We start from the raw sequence: 16,063 nt of genomic DNA on the forward strand, positions 1-16,063 counted from the left end.
ATGTCAAATGTAAAAACTCTTTGACTAGCCCTAGATTTTAGATTTTCTTACATGTTTTTTCCAAAAGTTTTACAGTCTTGTGTTTTACCTTTAAGTTAATTATCCATTTTGAGTTGATTTTTATTATATAAAGTATGAGACTTAAATGTCCAGGTTCTTTTTCTTTTTTCTTTTTTGCCTGTGGAAGTCCAGTTGATCCTGCACCATTGGTTGAAAAGCTTATTCTTCCTCCACTGAATTGCTTTGTGCCTTTGTCAATAATCAGTCGTGCATATTTATGTGTGTCTACTTCTGGGTTCACAATTTTGTTCCATTGATTGACTTGTCTGTCCCTCTGCCAATACCACACAGTCTTGAATGCTATAGCAATATACTGCATCTTGAAATTGGGTGGACTGGTTTCTCCCACTTTATGGTTCTTTTTTAAAAATTATTTTAGGTCAGGCATGGTTGCTCACACCTGTAATCCCAGCACTTTGGGAGGCCGAGGCAGGTGGAGCACCTGAGGTCAGGAATTCGAGGCCAGCCTAGCCAACATGGTGAAACTCCGTCTCTACTAAAAATACAAAAAACTTAGCCGGGCTTGGTGGTGCATGCCTGTAATCCCAGCTACCCCAGGGAGGCTGAGGGAGGAGAATTGCTTGAACCCAGGAGATAGAGGTTGCAGTGAGCTGAGATTGTGACACTGCACTCCTGCCTGCAACAACAGCGAAAAGTCTGTCTATATATATATATATATATATATGCACACACACACACATACATATATATAATTTTAGCTATTCTAGTTCCTTTGCTTTTACATGTACATTTTAGAATAATTTTGTGTATATCTACAAAAAAATCTTGCTGGGATTTTTATAGGAATTGCATCAAACCTATATGTCAATTTGGGGAAATTGATATATTTACCATGTTGAGTCTTCCTATCCATAATCATAGTGTATCTGTTTATTTAGATCTTTTATTTATTTAATCAATGTTTTATAGTTTTCAACATGCAAGTCCTGCACATGTGTTGTTAGATTTACACCCATATATTTCATTTTGAATGATTTTAAATGGTATTCAGTCCACATGTTCTTTTGCTAGTATACAGAATTACAGTTGATTTTTTTTTTGTATGTTTATGACTTGCCAAACTCATTTATTAGTTCTACAAGGTTTTTTTGTTTTGTTTTGTTTTTTAATAGATGCCTTGGGACTTTCTGTGTTACAATCGTGTCATCTGCAAATACTGACAATTTCATTTTTTCCTTTTTCTTCTGTATGCTTTTTATTTCCTGTCTTGCTTTGTTGCATGAGCTGGTACTTCCAGTGCTATGTTGAATATCGAGAGGGGACATCTTTGCCTTGTTCCCAATCTTATGGAGAAGACATTCACCCTTCCTTACCTTTAAGTATAACGTTAAATATAATGTTGGTGTATGTGTAATGGGCTTTTATAAATGCTCTTTGTAGAAAAGGAGCAGTCTAGAGATTTGATGAACCAGGCAATGTCAGGCAGCCTCTTTATTATAAATAGACTCAGGCCAGCGGGGTTTGCTAGGGTCAAGTGTGAATAATGAAAATCACAGAATTTGGAATCAGAACATTCACATTTAAATTTTGATCCTCCCACCTTTTGGCTAGAAGGCTTGGGGCAAATTACTTAGACATCTCAAAACCCATTTCCTCCTCCACAAGGAAGGAGGCAGAGCCCCAACCCCACTTCCTCCGTAAGTGTTAAGGGTCAGGGGTGATGGGGCTGTTACATCACCAGCAGGAGCCCACAGCAGGAGCTGGACTATTGACCCTCAAACTTATTGATTCTCACCCTGCCCTGCTGGGACCCCACCTAAACACCTTAATTTATCTATCTCTGCGGAAGAATTGACAAACTCTGATGCATCATTAGAATTTCCATTTGGAATCTTACACTAAAAGACTCCATTTGCATTTGGAATTTTAAACTAAAAGACTCGATGGTCCAAGATATTTGCTGTCTGTCTCCAGGACTTGATGCTTAAAGGCAGACCACCCGAGTTCATTTCCTGGCCTCTCCATTACCATCTGTGTGAGCTTGGGCAAATCACGTAATTCCCTGATTTACTTTAAATGACATCATTTGTTTTAAAAAAAAGCGGAATGACATAATTACTTCAGAGGACTGTTAGGAAGACTAAATGAGTTAATCTATGTAACGTTTTTAGCAGTGCCTGACACATTAGCTATGATGACATGTTAGCTATGATCATGACTGTTGGTGACTATAAAGGACACATTCTTATTTGTGAATCACCTTCTTAAAAATAAAATTGTTTGCTTTGCAGATTTTTTAAAAAATGGATTTGGCCAACCATGGACTTATTCTCCTGCAACAGTTAAACGCTCAGCGAGAGTTTGGTTTCCTGTGTGACTGCACGGTTGCAATCGGCGATGTATACTTCAAGGCACACAAATCAGTTCTTGCTTCATTCTCCAATTACTTTAAGATGTTGTTTGTCCATCAGACCAGGTAACTAAAGTGGTTGCTAATAACCTAATGACTGTAGACTTCTTAACCTCCCTGTCCCTGGCCCTCATCAAGACCATGGGTCTCTCTACCTCTCCTAGCTCCTAGCTGACCTGCTCCCTTGTGGCCTCACTCGCCCCCTACCTTCTTGTTATGCGTGCTTTCAATAGCACTTGAGAATCACTGGACCTGCCAGCTCTACGCAGTCCCTCCACCTCCAGATGCCCTCGCTGGGTATCACCTGCATGATCAGGACCTGCAAGATCAGGTCCATTATAAAGCCAGCTCCCCAGCGTCAGCGAAGCCTTCCAGCAGTAATCTTCTCTGGACTCATTGTCTAAGCCCTGCCTCTTATTCCTCCAGCCCCAGTCCCCTGAGTATCCCCCTGACTTTTAGCATTTATTCTTGTCTCCTCCTCTAACAAGAAGCTTGAGGGCATGAATTTCTCCAGTTCCCCTCTTTTCTATCTGAAAACTTCTCTATCTTTGCTTAGTTTCTTTCTTTTCATCTCTCCTATCTTGAGAAAAGGGCCTCTCAGTGTCTGTGGAAAATGATCTCCCTCCCTCCCTCATGCTGCGAGATCCCACTCCTCAATTTTTATTCTGTTCTTTTTATTTTATCTGTTTTCAAACGCCCCCTCCCCTGCCCCCAGCCCGTGTGGGATCAGCACATCCTCGACACTGCTGTCTGCCTGAGTTACGGTGCCGCTTCTCCTTCACTTTACTATGAAAGCCCTTAAAAGGGTAATCGAGGTCCTCGCCTGCACTCTCCTCATCCCACACTCTTCCTATCAGTGTGCACTGTGGTTTCCTCCCCTCCTTCACTCTACTGCAGTCTTTTCTCTAAGGTCACCCCTCATCAAAACCACTGCCCTTCTCTCAGCCTTCTAGCATCCTGTCCTCCAGCATCTGCTCTTGTTTGCTTCCTTCTTAAGTGGTTGTCATCTGCATTTTTATAGCTGAATATCTCTTGTTTTTCTGCCCTCTAAACCTGGGCCTTTGGTGAATTTTGTCTTTTGCACTCTTCCTATGGGTGTGTGTCTTTTTCCTAGATCTCGCCTCTGCTGGAAACTTCAGTTTATAGCTCTGGCCTTGACTGTTCTGTCTCCAGAACTCTATTCCCAAGGCCTCAGGCTGTGTGCTGGGCATTTAGAGTTGAGTATCTCCTTTTGTGTCTTTGAGGATGTACTGAATTAGGCCCTCTCCGAAGTTCCTCCTGCCTATTTTCTTATCTTCAAGTATCCCAAGCTTAACTCTTTTGAATCACATCTTATCAGTCCCCAAATCATGTTTTCTTCAAATTACCTTTCACATTTGTCACTTCTTTTCCTTTCTCACTTCCATTACCTCATCACCCATTTTCCACATTACTGTCAGATTCGTATTTCCAAACACTGCTTTGACTGTAGTGTTTGATGAGAAACCTGCCATACTGCGGTATTCCTTGGATCAGAAACCCCGGGGATGCCCAGTGATATTAAAATAACACACAGGCTCCTTATTCTGTCATCCAAGGCCCCACAGGCTTGGAACCCAACCTCTTTCTAGCCTCATCTGCAACTGGGCCCTCTGGGACACCCCACCCCTCATCTTCACCTTAACCAGACCTACTTTCATGGCTTCAGCTCACCTGGACCACATTTTGCTGGTATCCTGCCCACTCCCTGAGTCCCAGCTCATGCAGCACCTCTTGTATGACCCCTCCCAGTCAAGTGAAACAAAACAAATGACAGTGACCATGTCCTCGCTCATGGCTCATAACACTTCAATTGTGCTCCTTTGTAAGAGTGCACATGTACAAGAGTGCAAATATGCACCTTTCCCCTGTGTTGTTGTTATTTGTGTATTTATCCCCCCTCTTCACTTGTAAGTTTCTTGAGGGCAGGGACTGGGTTTTACAAATCTTTGCAAACACCACCCAGTATGGCTGAGGTATTTGCACACAATAGAATAGCTACTTGATCAGTGTCTGGAGGAGCAGATGGGACAACTGCAGAATAACCCAGGAGGGGTGGCTCATCTGGCAACACTAAGGATGCTGCCTTTAACTCGTGTGTCAGAGACTTCAGGCCTAGTGTGGGTTTTGTACTGGACAGTCTCAACACAGTGAATTCAATGATATTGAAAAGGAGGCAGTTTTAATCTTGAGGAGTGCAAGAATGCTACATAATGAGTTTTAATTCAATGCAAGAAACCCACCTTTAAGTATAGGGCAGTAAATAAATGCCTTTCTAACAAGGCGTTGTGATATTTGTGTAATACAACAGTGTAAAGCAACAGTGTGTATTACTGCACCAGAGGTGACACATGCCTAGTGGGCAGCTTTGCCGCCTCCTAGTACAGAATTCAAGCTCCTCGAGGCAAGGCAAACTCAGGGTGAAGGCCAGGGCGTACTTTTCAACCAGCACCTCCTCTGTGGGGCACAACACTGCCGCCCGGCTACTCAGTCATAGACTGAGAATACAGTCAATTTTTTCAAGTTTGGCTCCAAGGGAGATTTCTGGCTGTAGTTACCACTAGATGTCTCTGTCTTATGTCTGCAACTCTGAGTGGTATGTTTAAATCACAGACAACTACAGATTTTTAACTATCAAAAATAAAACCACTGAGGGAGAGGCCTTTCTAAGTACAACCTTCTGACAATGCTAATGTTATTCAAAAATCCTTATTTTTAAAGTTGTTTAAGCCTATCATTGCTTTTAAAATTCTAGTGAAGGAATAATTGAAAACGGAAATTACTATGGAAGTTTATACCAAAGGGCTTATAGCTGTAGTAAAACTATATTCATCTTTATCCTACATAAAAGCATGTCAACCAGCCTGGCCAACATGGTGAAACTCTATCCCTACTAAAAATACAAAAATTAGCCGGGCATCATGGTGTGCACCTGTAATCCCAGCTACTCGGGAGACTGAGGCAGGAGAATCGCTTGAACCTGGGAGGTGGAGGTTGCAGTGAGCCGAGATCGTGCCACTGCACTCCAGCCTGGGCAACAAGAGTGAAACTCCATCTCAAAGCAAACAAAAAAATGTTATATCAAACATATCTGGAAACTACTTAGATGTAAGTATATTATAGAGAACTGGGAAAAGGACTGGGAAAAGACCAAAGTCTGGTGCATAGTGAGCTGAGTGATTGGCAGAGGTCAAGCTGCATGGGAATAAAAGCAGTCGGATGCAGACGGCTGAAATGTGCATTAAGGAGCTTTGAAAAATCCCACCTGTTTTTGTTTGTTTGTTTTGAGACGGAGTCTCGCTCTTGTCGCCCAGGCTGGAGTGCAATCCTAGTAGCTGGGATTACAGCTGCGCATGCCCATGCCTGGCTAATTTTTGTATTTTTAGTAGAGACAAGGTTTTGCCATGTTGGCCAGGCTGATCTTAAACACCTGACCTCAGGTGATCCACCCCCTAGGCCTCCCAAAGTGCTGGGATTATAGGCATGAGCCACCGCGCCCGGCCTCCACCTGTTTTTAAAGTGTTTGTGTGCGCATGTGCTTCTGCTTTTTTTTAAAAAAAAAAATTTTTTTAAGGCTGCATGCAGTGGCTCACACCTGTAATCACAACTCTTTGGGAGACTGAGGCAGGAGAATTTCCAGAGTCCAGGAGTTCAAGACCAACCTGGGCAAGATGGTGAGATCCTGTCTCTACAGAAGTTTAAAAATTAGCTGGGTGTAGTGGCATGTGCCTATAGTCCAAGCTACTCAGGAGGCTGAGGCTGCAGTCAGCTATGATCGTGCCACTACACTCCAGCCTGGGCCTACAGAGCAAGACCTCCTCTCTTTAAAAAAAATTTTTTTTAATCAAAATAAATTGGTGTTTGGAGACCTCCTTGGGCCCTTACATCCCTGGCTGTAAACCCCAGGGACTCGCCGCTTTCTTTCCCTGGCCCCTTGGAGTCCTTCCTCCAGGTCTGCCTAAAGTGTGGGCCAAGGTTTCCCCAGCTGTGTCCTTTTTTTGCCATCTGAGACTGTACATAGTTCTTTCAAATTTGAGAGACTTACTGTTGAGTCACAATTCATAAGTGATAGACAAGACAGCCTATCTAACCATGAATGAGAAACGAGTTACAAAATTTACACTGAAGTCAGCCAGGCATGGTGGCTCTCACCTGTAATCCTAGCACTTTGGGAGGCCGAGGCGGGCGGATCACTTGAGGTCAGGAGTTCAAGACCAGCCTGGCCAACACAGTAAAACCCTGTGTCTACTAAAAGAATACAAAAATTAGCTGGGCCTGGTGGCGGGCACCTGTAATCCCAGCTACTTGGGAGGCTGAGGCAGGAGAATCACTTGAACCTAGGAGGCAGAGGTTACAGTGACCCAAAATCATGCCACTGCACTCCAGCCTAGGCAGCAGAGCAAGATGTCGACTCAAAATAAAAATTAAAAAAAAAAAAGAAAAATGGCCAGGTGCAGTGACTCATACCTGTAATCTCATCACTTTGGGAGGCCGAGGAGCGTGGATCACCTGAGGTCAGGAGTTTGAGACCAGCCTGGCCAACATGGCAAAACCCCATCTCTACTAAATATACAAAAACGAGCTGGGCCTGGTGGCACGCACCTGTAATCCCAGCTACTTGGGAGGCTGAGGAAGGAGAATCGCTTGAACCTGGGGGCGGAGGGTGCAGTGAGCTGAGATCATGCCACTGCACTCCAGCCTGGCAACAGAGTGAGACTCTGTCTAAAAACAAAACAAAACAATACCAAAGTTGCCGGGCACGGTGGCTCACGCCTGTAATCCCAACACTTTGGGAGGCCAAGGCTGGTGGATCAAAGAAATTAGCCGGGTATGGTGGTGGGCACCTGTAGTCCCAGCTACTCTGGAGGCTGAGGCAGGAGAGTGGTGTGTGAACCGGGAGGCAGAGCTTGCAGTGAGCTGAGATCGCGCCACTGCACTGCAGCCTGGGCGACAGAGCGAGACTCCGTCTCAAAAAAAAAAAACAACAAAAAAAACCACCAAAGTAGTTCTGGAAAGGGACTCTGCTGGGTAGTACCTTTCATGAATGTTAAAAAACAAAGCCTTCTTTGGATTTCTACCTTTCCTTTTTTTTTTTTTTTTTTCCTGAAAGAGGGTCTCACTCTGTCACCCCAACTGGAGTGCAGTGGCACAGTCATGGCCACAGGTCACTGAAACCTCAGTCTTGACTTCCTGGGCTCAAGCCATCCTCCTGCCTCAGCGCAGGTAGCTGAAACTACAGGCACGTGCCATTACACCCAGCTAATTTTTGTTTTTTGGTTTTTTTTTTTTGAGCCGGAGTCTCGCTTTGTCGCCCAGGCTGGAGTGCAGTGGCCGGATCTCAGCTCACTGCAAGCTCCACCTCCCGGGTTTACGCCATTCTCCTGCCTCAGCCTCCCGAGTAGCTGGGACTACAGGCGCCCGCCACCTCGCCCGGCTAGTTTTTTGTATTTTTTAGTAGAGACGGGGTTTCACCGGGTTAGCCAGGATGGTCTCGATCTCCTGACCTCGTGATCCGCCCGTCTCGGCCTCCCAAAGTGCTGGGATTACAGGCTTGAGCCACCGCCCCCGGCCGTACTTTTTTTTTAGAGACAGGGTTTCACCATGTTGCCCAGGCTGGCCTTTTTTTTTCTCCCCGTTTATTTGTAGAGATGGTGTCGCCATGTTGCCCGGGGCTGGTCTTGAGCTCCTGGGCTCAGATAATCCTCCCACAACACTGCGAATACAGGCATGAGCCAAGGTGCCTGGCCCCTATCCTTCCTTTTCTGAGGGGGAAGAGAGTCAACTACAGGCTCCCTAGTCTACCGGAGCCTTCTCCCTTGAGGAATGTTTCATCTCAGCAGAGGAGAGGGTGTAACTTACATCTTTAAGGCCTTTGGTTTACCAATTCCTCTGCCTGATCCTGGAAAAGTTTCCCCCTAGTCATTTCTTCACTTGGGAATTGATTGTTTACATTAGTAAATTATTCAGCACACATAACGCCTAAAGCTCTGTTTTGAATATTGAACTTCCCTAGGGCATCTAAATGTTTTGCAGTATATACATGGTATTGTTGGAAGCCATCCAAAGACTACCTGTATTTGCATTCCTATTTAAAGGAATATGAAAGGACTCTAAATAAAAATTTGAATGATCTGTGTATCTTTTTCGTTTTTGTTTTGTTTTTGTTTTTGTTTTTTGAGACGGGGTCTCGCTATGTCACCCAAGCTGGAATGCAGTGGCACGATCTTGGCTCACTGCAGCCTCCATCTCCCAGCTTCAAGCAATTCTCCTGGCTCAACCTCCTCAGTAGCTGGGATTACAGGCCTGCGCCACCACACCTGGCTAATTTTTTTTGTATTTTTAGTAGAGAGGGGGTTTCACCATATTGACCAGGCTGGTTTCAAACTCCTGACCTCATGATCCACCCGTCTTGGCCTCCCAAAATGCTGGGATTACAGGCATGAGCCACCACGTCCAACCACTTGTTTTGTTTTTTTTTGAGACGGAGTTTCACTCTTGTTGCCCAAGCTGGAGTGCAATGGCTTGATCTCGGCTCACTGCAACCTCTGCCTCCCATGTTCAAGCGATTCTCCTGCCTCAGCCTCCTGAGTAGCTGGGATTACAAGCGTGCACCACCATGCCCGGCTAAGTTTTTTGTATTTTTAGTAGAAACAGGGTTTCACCATATTAACCAGGCTGGTCTCGAACTCCTGACCTCAGGTGATCCGCCCGCCTTGGCCTCCCAAAGTGCTGGGATTACATGCGTGAGCCATCGTGCCCGACCCTGTGTATCTTTTTTAAAGAAAAGAGAAACTGTCACATCTACTCTTCCCTTTATGCTGTCAAAGGGATGCTAGTTTTTATGCTTGATATTTTTACTTTCATATTTTTCACATGATTATTTCTACGTAGCCTTCTTGAAATACACATTGATAGCAGCACAGTAATTAGTAAAATCTGTTTTGCTACAAATTTCTGTTTAAATCGCTTTTTTTTTTTTTTTTTTTTTTTTTTTTTTCTTTTTTTTTTGAGACAAAGTCTCCTTCTGTCACCCAGACTGGAGTGCAGTGGTGCGATCTCGGCTCACTGCTACCTCCGCCTCCCGGTTTCAAGTAATTCTCCCTGCCTCAGCCTCCCGAGTAGCTGGGATTACAGGTGCCCACCACCACACCCAGCTAATTTTTGTATGTTTTAGTAGAGACAGGATTTCGCCATGTTGGCCAGGCTGGTCTTGAATGCCTGACCTCGGGTGATCCACCCTCCTCGGCTTCCCAAAGTGCTGGGATTACAGGTGTGAGCCACTGCATCCAGTTTTTCTATTTTTTAATGGAATGAAAAATGTTAAATTTAGAAGAGCATGGTATGCTGTTAATATTTTAGTATATTGAAAATATTGGCCAGGTGCAATGGCTCACACCTGTAATCCCAGCACTTTGAGCGGCCAAAGTGGGTGAATCACCTGAGGTCAGGAGTTCGAGGCCAGCCTGGCCAACATGGCAAAACCCTGTCTCTACGAAAACTACAAAAAGTAGCCAGGTGTGGTGGCACACGCCTGTAATCCCAGATACTCGGGAGACTGAGGCAGGAGAATCACTTGAACCCGGGAGGCAGAGGTTGCAGTGGGCCGAGATCGCACCACTTCACTTCAGCCTGGGTGACAAGAGACTCCCATCTCATAAAAAAGAAAACAAAATATTTGTTAATAAAATGAACATGATTGCTAAAAGGGCCAAAGAAAGTTACAATACAAAAAGTAGTATAATAAAAGAAAATTATAAATTCTAAAAGCATTCAAGGAAGCTGTCTTTAAATTTGAAATGCATTGTCTATAGAATATCTACTCAGTGGAAGATAACATATACCTTGTGATATGTGGATGTAGATCTCATTGATTTCTAATGATGCTTTAGAATTTGTTACCACTACTGAGAAGAGTTCTTGGGAACCTCTTCATTACTGCTGCTTGATCAGGGATGATGTTTCGGAAATGATAAAAGGAGTAGAGTCTAAAGTTATTAATATCATCATCAACTGCTTTAGGTGCCTTAGATAAATCACTTAACTTTTGGGACCTCAGTTTCCATATCTGTCAAATGGGACTAAATAAATCCACTTTATCTACCATACAGGATTGTTTTGATTCTCTAAAGGATCTTGCTATGGTGGCTTTGGCATTAGACAAACATTGTTTCAAATACCAGCTCCACCACTTACCAACTACATGATATTGAGCAGGTTATTAACCCCTCTAATCCTCAATCTTTTCCTGTAAAATGAGAATGAATGACAATCAAGTGAGAAAGAATCCCTGTAAAGCCCAGGAGCAGTGCTGATGTTGATGGTGGCATTTGATAAGGAACTCCTGGAGTTCTTTTTTTTTTTTTTTTTTTTTTTGAGATGGAGTCTCGCTCTGTCGCCAGGTTGGAGTGCAGTGGCCGGATCTCAGCTCACTGCAAGCTCCGCCTCCCTGGTTTACGCCATTCTCCTGCCTCAGCCTCCCGAGTAGCTGGGACTACAGGCGCCCGCCACCTTGCCCGGCTAGTTTTTTGTATTTTTTTAGTAGAGACGGGGTTTCACCGTATTAGCCAGGATGGTCTTGATCTCCTGACCTCGTGACCCACCCATCTCGGCCTCCCAGAGTGCTGGGATTACAGGCTTGAGCCACCACGCCCGGCCAGGAGTTCTGTATAAAAAGAGAATACATAATATTTAATTTAACTTGGCCAGGCGCAGTGGCTCATGCCTGTAACCCCAACACTTTAGGAGGCCAAGGAGGGCTGATCACTTGAAGTCAGGAATTGGAGACCACCCTGGCCAACATGGTGAATCCCGTCTCTACTAAAAATACAAAAATTAACTAGGCGTGATAGGGGGCACCTGTAGTCCCAGCTACTCGGGAGGCTGAGACAGGAGAATCACTTAAACCCAGAAGGCGGAGGTTGCAGTGAGCCGAGATTGCACCATTGCACTCCAGCCTGGGTGACAGAGCGAGACTCCGTCTCAAAAAAAAAAAAAAAAAAAAGTTAATTTAGCTTACTAGGAGGAAAACTGCTCTAAGAGTCTGTGAATTAAGATGTCACATTTCTTTAACATGAACTTTGTCTCTTGATTATTTCATCCCATTTTCATGAAACTTACTAACAATCAAGGATAGGAAGTGTTCTTGTTTCCTTTGTTTTTAAGCGTTCATTTTTTTCTTCAGGCTTTATGTTAACACCTGGACTGGCATTTACTCACCGATTTTTTTACTTGTTTCTTTCAGTGAGTGTGTCCGCTTGAAACCAACTGATATACAGCCTGACATCTTCAGCTATCTCTTACACTTGATGTACACTGGGAAGATGGCGCCTCAGCTCATCGACCCGGTTCGATTAGAACAGGGCATCAAGTTTCTGCACGCTTACCCGCTCATCCAGGAAGCCAGCCTCGCCAGCCAGGGAGCCTTTTCTCACCCTGACCAAGTTTTCCCGCTGGCTTCTTCATTGTATGGCATTCAGATTGCAGATCATCAGTTGAGACAAGCCACCAAGATTGCTTCAGCACCTGAAAAACTCGGGCGAGATCCACGGCCACAGACCTCCAGGATAAGCCAGGAGCAGGTCCCTGAGACCTCACAGCTCTCCCAGCTGACTTCAAATCTGGCCCAGGTGAATCGGACAAATATGACTCCCTCAGACCCCCTGCAGACCTCGCTGTCTCCAGAACTTGTTTCCACTCCTGTTCCTCCCCCTCCTCCTGGGGAGGAGACCAATCTGGAAGCATCTTCCTCCGATGAGCAGCCTGCGCCCCTCACAATAGCCCATGTCAAGCCGAGCATCATGAAGAGGAATGGGAGCTTTCCAAAGTACTATGCCTGCCACCTGTGTGGCCGGCGCTTCACTCTCCGGAGCAGCTTACGTGAACACCTCCAGATCCACACAGGAGTACCTTTCACATCTGGCCACCAGGGAGAAAGCCGTGTCCCCCTGACTCTCTGTAGCAATGCAGCTGACCTCGGGAAAGATGCCATGGAAGTGCCTGAAGCCGGGATGATAAGTGACAGTGAGCTGCAGCACATCTCTGATTCTCCCATCATCGATGGGCAGCAGCAGTCGGAAACCCCACCCCCCTCAGACATTGCTGACATTGACAACCTGGAGCAGGCCGACCAGGAGAGGGAGGTGAAGAGGCGGAAGTACGAGTGCACAATATGTGGACGCAAATTTATCCAGAAAAGCCACTGGAGGGAACACATGTACATACACACCGGGAAGCCTTTCAAGTGCAGCACTTGTGACAAAAGCTTTTGCAGGGCCAACCAGGCTGCCCGCCACGTGTGCCTCAACCAGAGCATCGACACTTACACCATGGTGGACAAACAGACTCTGGAACTCTGCACATTTGAGGAAGGGAGTCAGATGGACAACATGCTGGTGCAAACAAACAAACCCTACAAATGCAACTTGTGTGACAAAACATTCTCCACTCCCAATGAGGTTGTTAAACATTCATGCCAAAACCAGAACTCAGACGTTTTTGCCCTAGACGAAGGGCGATCCATTCTCCTGGGCAGTGGGGACTCGGAAGTAACGGAGCCTGACCACCCAGTGTTAGCTTCCATCAAAAAGGAACAGGAAACCGTCTTACTAGACTGAATGTCACTTACCTTTTTAAAAAACTCTCATTTTTACAAAGACTATCTTCCCTCCCTTCCCTGAATTCAGAACTGTAGTTCTCCATGGCATGATACAAACAGGTCCTTGTTCCCTTCTCCTCTTCCCTTTTTCCCCACATCCCAGCCCCACCTCTGTAAAGGCTTTGTGCATTATAAACCTGGAATGTATCGACTTTCATTCAGGGGATATTGGAAAGATAATGGTCATTATACTTATAAACTAAAATTTTGAGAGGTTTTAGATTATTTAAAAGTATACTTGGAACAAATGAAGGGTATTAAATAAAACAACTGGAATCCAATTTGGTAAGCTAAAATTATGACTTTCCCTGGGTAAAAAGTCTTCTCAGAAAAACAATGTCAGAAAATACAGTGTGCTTCTTAGAGATACAGCTGGGCTCTGTACTATGCAAAATCTAGAAGGTGTGGGGAAACTTTAAACCCAAGAAAATGTTCTTAGTATTCATCCTCCAGGTGTCTTACTTCAGAATGCATCCTTTGAGATTATGTCCACTTAAGAAAAATCATCAGTTAAGAAATCTACTTTAACAAAACACAAAGCAGAAAAAGTAATAATGTGATGGCAATCTTAATTTTTGGGTACAACATGACAAGCTGTGAGTTTGTGTGTTTGTAAGAGAAAAATGTGTGGGTACTTGCTATGAACAGGTGAATTAATGCACATCCTTATCTCATTGCTGGCTTCTTTCCAAGTTGAGCAACAACAAAATGCTGTATTTGAGTTTCTGACAAATGTGTTTTAAAAATCAAATTTGAATGTACTATTCTATAAATTGTCTTTCTGAACAGAACATGACATGCCATTTTCTAGCAGCTGCCAGTGATAATTTGTTTTACACTAACTTTTAAATCAGTGTGTATACTGCAGGGAAAAGGATATAGGAATATTCATCTTACAGGGGAATTTGTGACCAGAAAATGTAGTAACTTTAATGACTGAAAAAGTCAATGCTAATGGTTTACTGGCAACATTAATTGAAGCATCAAAAATAAATGGCAAAGAGAAATCAGGACAAAAAATCTAATTGCTGTTTGGGAAAAAACTTGATTTTGGTGTTTATTCTCCAGGTTTTTGGTTGTTTTTTTCTTTCTTTCTTTTTTAATGCCTGAAATTTTCTCCATTGGCCCAAAAGCAGTAAAAATTGTTCATTAATCTTCCCTTAGGCCAATAAAAGAAGGGCCTCACAGGACAAAACAGGAGCCAGAAGTAAGGACTGAAGGGGAAGGGGAGAATAGCTAATAGATATACTATATGTACATGTTAAAAACTGAATATCCCATCATCCTATTTCATGTATAGTTGAGTTCTCAAATTTGTAAGTTTTTATACATCCTTTCATTGAATAAACGTTTAATTAAATGAGCATATGATGTCATCTCTGCGTCTTTGGCTACCCGGAGAGATACAGGAAGGGAATGTGTAGTGTAGCAGTGCTTGAGGAGTCGTTTTCTTTCTTTTGTTTTGAGATGGAGTCTTGCTCTGTTGCCCAGGCTGGAGTGCAATGGTGTGATCTCAGCTCACTGCAACCTCCACCTCCTGAATTCGAGAGATTCTCCTGCCTCAGCCTCCCGAGTAACTGGGATTACAGGCGCCTGCAACCATGCCCGGCTAATTTTTGTATTTTTTAGTAGAGACAGGGTTTCACTGTGTTGGTCAGGCTAGTCTCGAACTTCTGACTACCTGATCTACCCGCCTCAGCCTCCCAAAGTGCCGGGATTACAGGTGTGAGCCACCGCGCCTGGCAAGGAGTCGTTTTCTGCAGAACTTTGGGCAATTGCTCTAACCTCAGTGGCATTTTCCACACTTGTAAAATGAAGATGTTGATAACTGCTTTGTGTTATAAGATTGTGAGAATCAAATGAGTGAACTCTGCAAAGATGCTGTGATCATCTTGCCCCAACTTTTTATCTATTTTATTTTATTTTTTTATTTTATTTTATCTGTTTTATTTTATTATTTTATTTTATTTTATTTTATCTGTTTTATTTTATTTTATTTTATTTTTTATTTTATTTTAATTTGGGACAGTCTTGCCCTGTCGCCCAGACTGGAGTGCAGTGGCACAATCTTGGCTCACTGGAACGTCTGCCTCCCAAGATTCAAGTGATTCTTGTACTTAAGCCTCCTGAGTAGCTGGGATTACTGGCATGCGCCACCACGCCCAGCTAATTTTTGTATTTTTAGTAGAGACAGGGTTTCACCATGTTGGCCAGGCTAGTCTTGAACTCCTAATCTCAGGTGATCTGCCCACCTCAGCCTCCCAAAGTTACAGGTGTGAGGCACTGTGCCCGGCCACCTCAATTTTCTTTTACAGGGAAAAAAAAAGGGAGGCCAGGAGATGTTTACCTAAAGATGACACAAATTTGAGTAGCAATATAAACTTTGATTATTAAATATTAAGTGGTGGCCAGGCGCGGTGGTTCACTTCTGTAATCCCAGAGCGAGGCTTTGTCTAAAAAAATATATACATATATATAAAATATAGACATTATAGATATATATAATAGATATACACACATATAATGGTTTCCACTCATTACGTCTTTTTTTCTTTTTTTTTTTTTTTTTTTAGACGGAGTCTCGCTCTGTCGCCCAGGCTGGAGTGCAGTGGCGCGATCTCCGCTCACTGCAAGCTCCGCCTCCCGGCTTCACGCCATTCTCCTGCCTCAGCCTCCCCAGTAACTGGGACTACAGGCCCCCACCACCACGCCTGGCCAATTTTTTGTACTTTTAGTAGAGACGGGGTTTCACCGTGTTAGCCAGGATGGTCTGGATCTCCTGACCTCGTGATCCGCCCGCCTCGGCCTCCCAAAGTGCTGGGATTATAGGCATGAGCCGCTGCGCCTGGCCTTACCTCTTTTTTAATAAAAGACACATCTCTGAAATGACAGCCTTGTGCCAAGCTGACTTTTCTGAATATCTGTGAGAGGGTAAATGAAGGTGTACCCCTGCAGCCCTC

General features: G+C 44.1%; 1 protein-coding gene across 4 annotated transcripts in view; it reads left to right on the forward strand.

Annotated features, from left to right (window-relative positions):
- The window catches only part of ZBTB2 (zinc finger and BTB domain containing 2), a 28,018-nt gene extending 13,551 nt beyond the window's left edge, over positions 1–14,467 (forward strand). For 3 of the 4 annotated variants that reach the window (XM_031667346.1, XM_031667345.1, XM_031667347.1), the window contains 2 exons: positions 2,313–2,497; positions 11,691–14,467. In XM_031667346.1, coding sequence (XP_031523206.1) covers positions 2,325–2,497; positions 11,691–13,062 — 1,545 coding nt within the window. In that variant the 5' untranslated portion in view covers positions 2,313–2,324 and the 3' untranslated portion in view covers positions 13,063–14,467. The remainder of the gene's footprint in view (positions 1–2,312; positions 2,498–11,690) is intronic. The other variant, XM_031667348.1, reaches the window with a different exon arrangement.
- Positions 14,468–16,063: the final 1,596 nt, after the last annotated feature.

This window comes from Papio anubis, chromosome 6 (genome assembly GCF_008728515.1).
Source record: "Papio anubis isolate 15944 chromosome 6, Panubis1.0, whole genome shotgun sequence".
Classification (NCBI taxonomy): domain Eukaryota; kingdom Metazoa; phylum Chordata; class Mammalia; order Primates; family Cercopithecidae; genus Papio; species Papio anubis.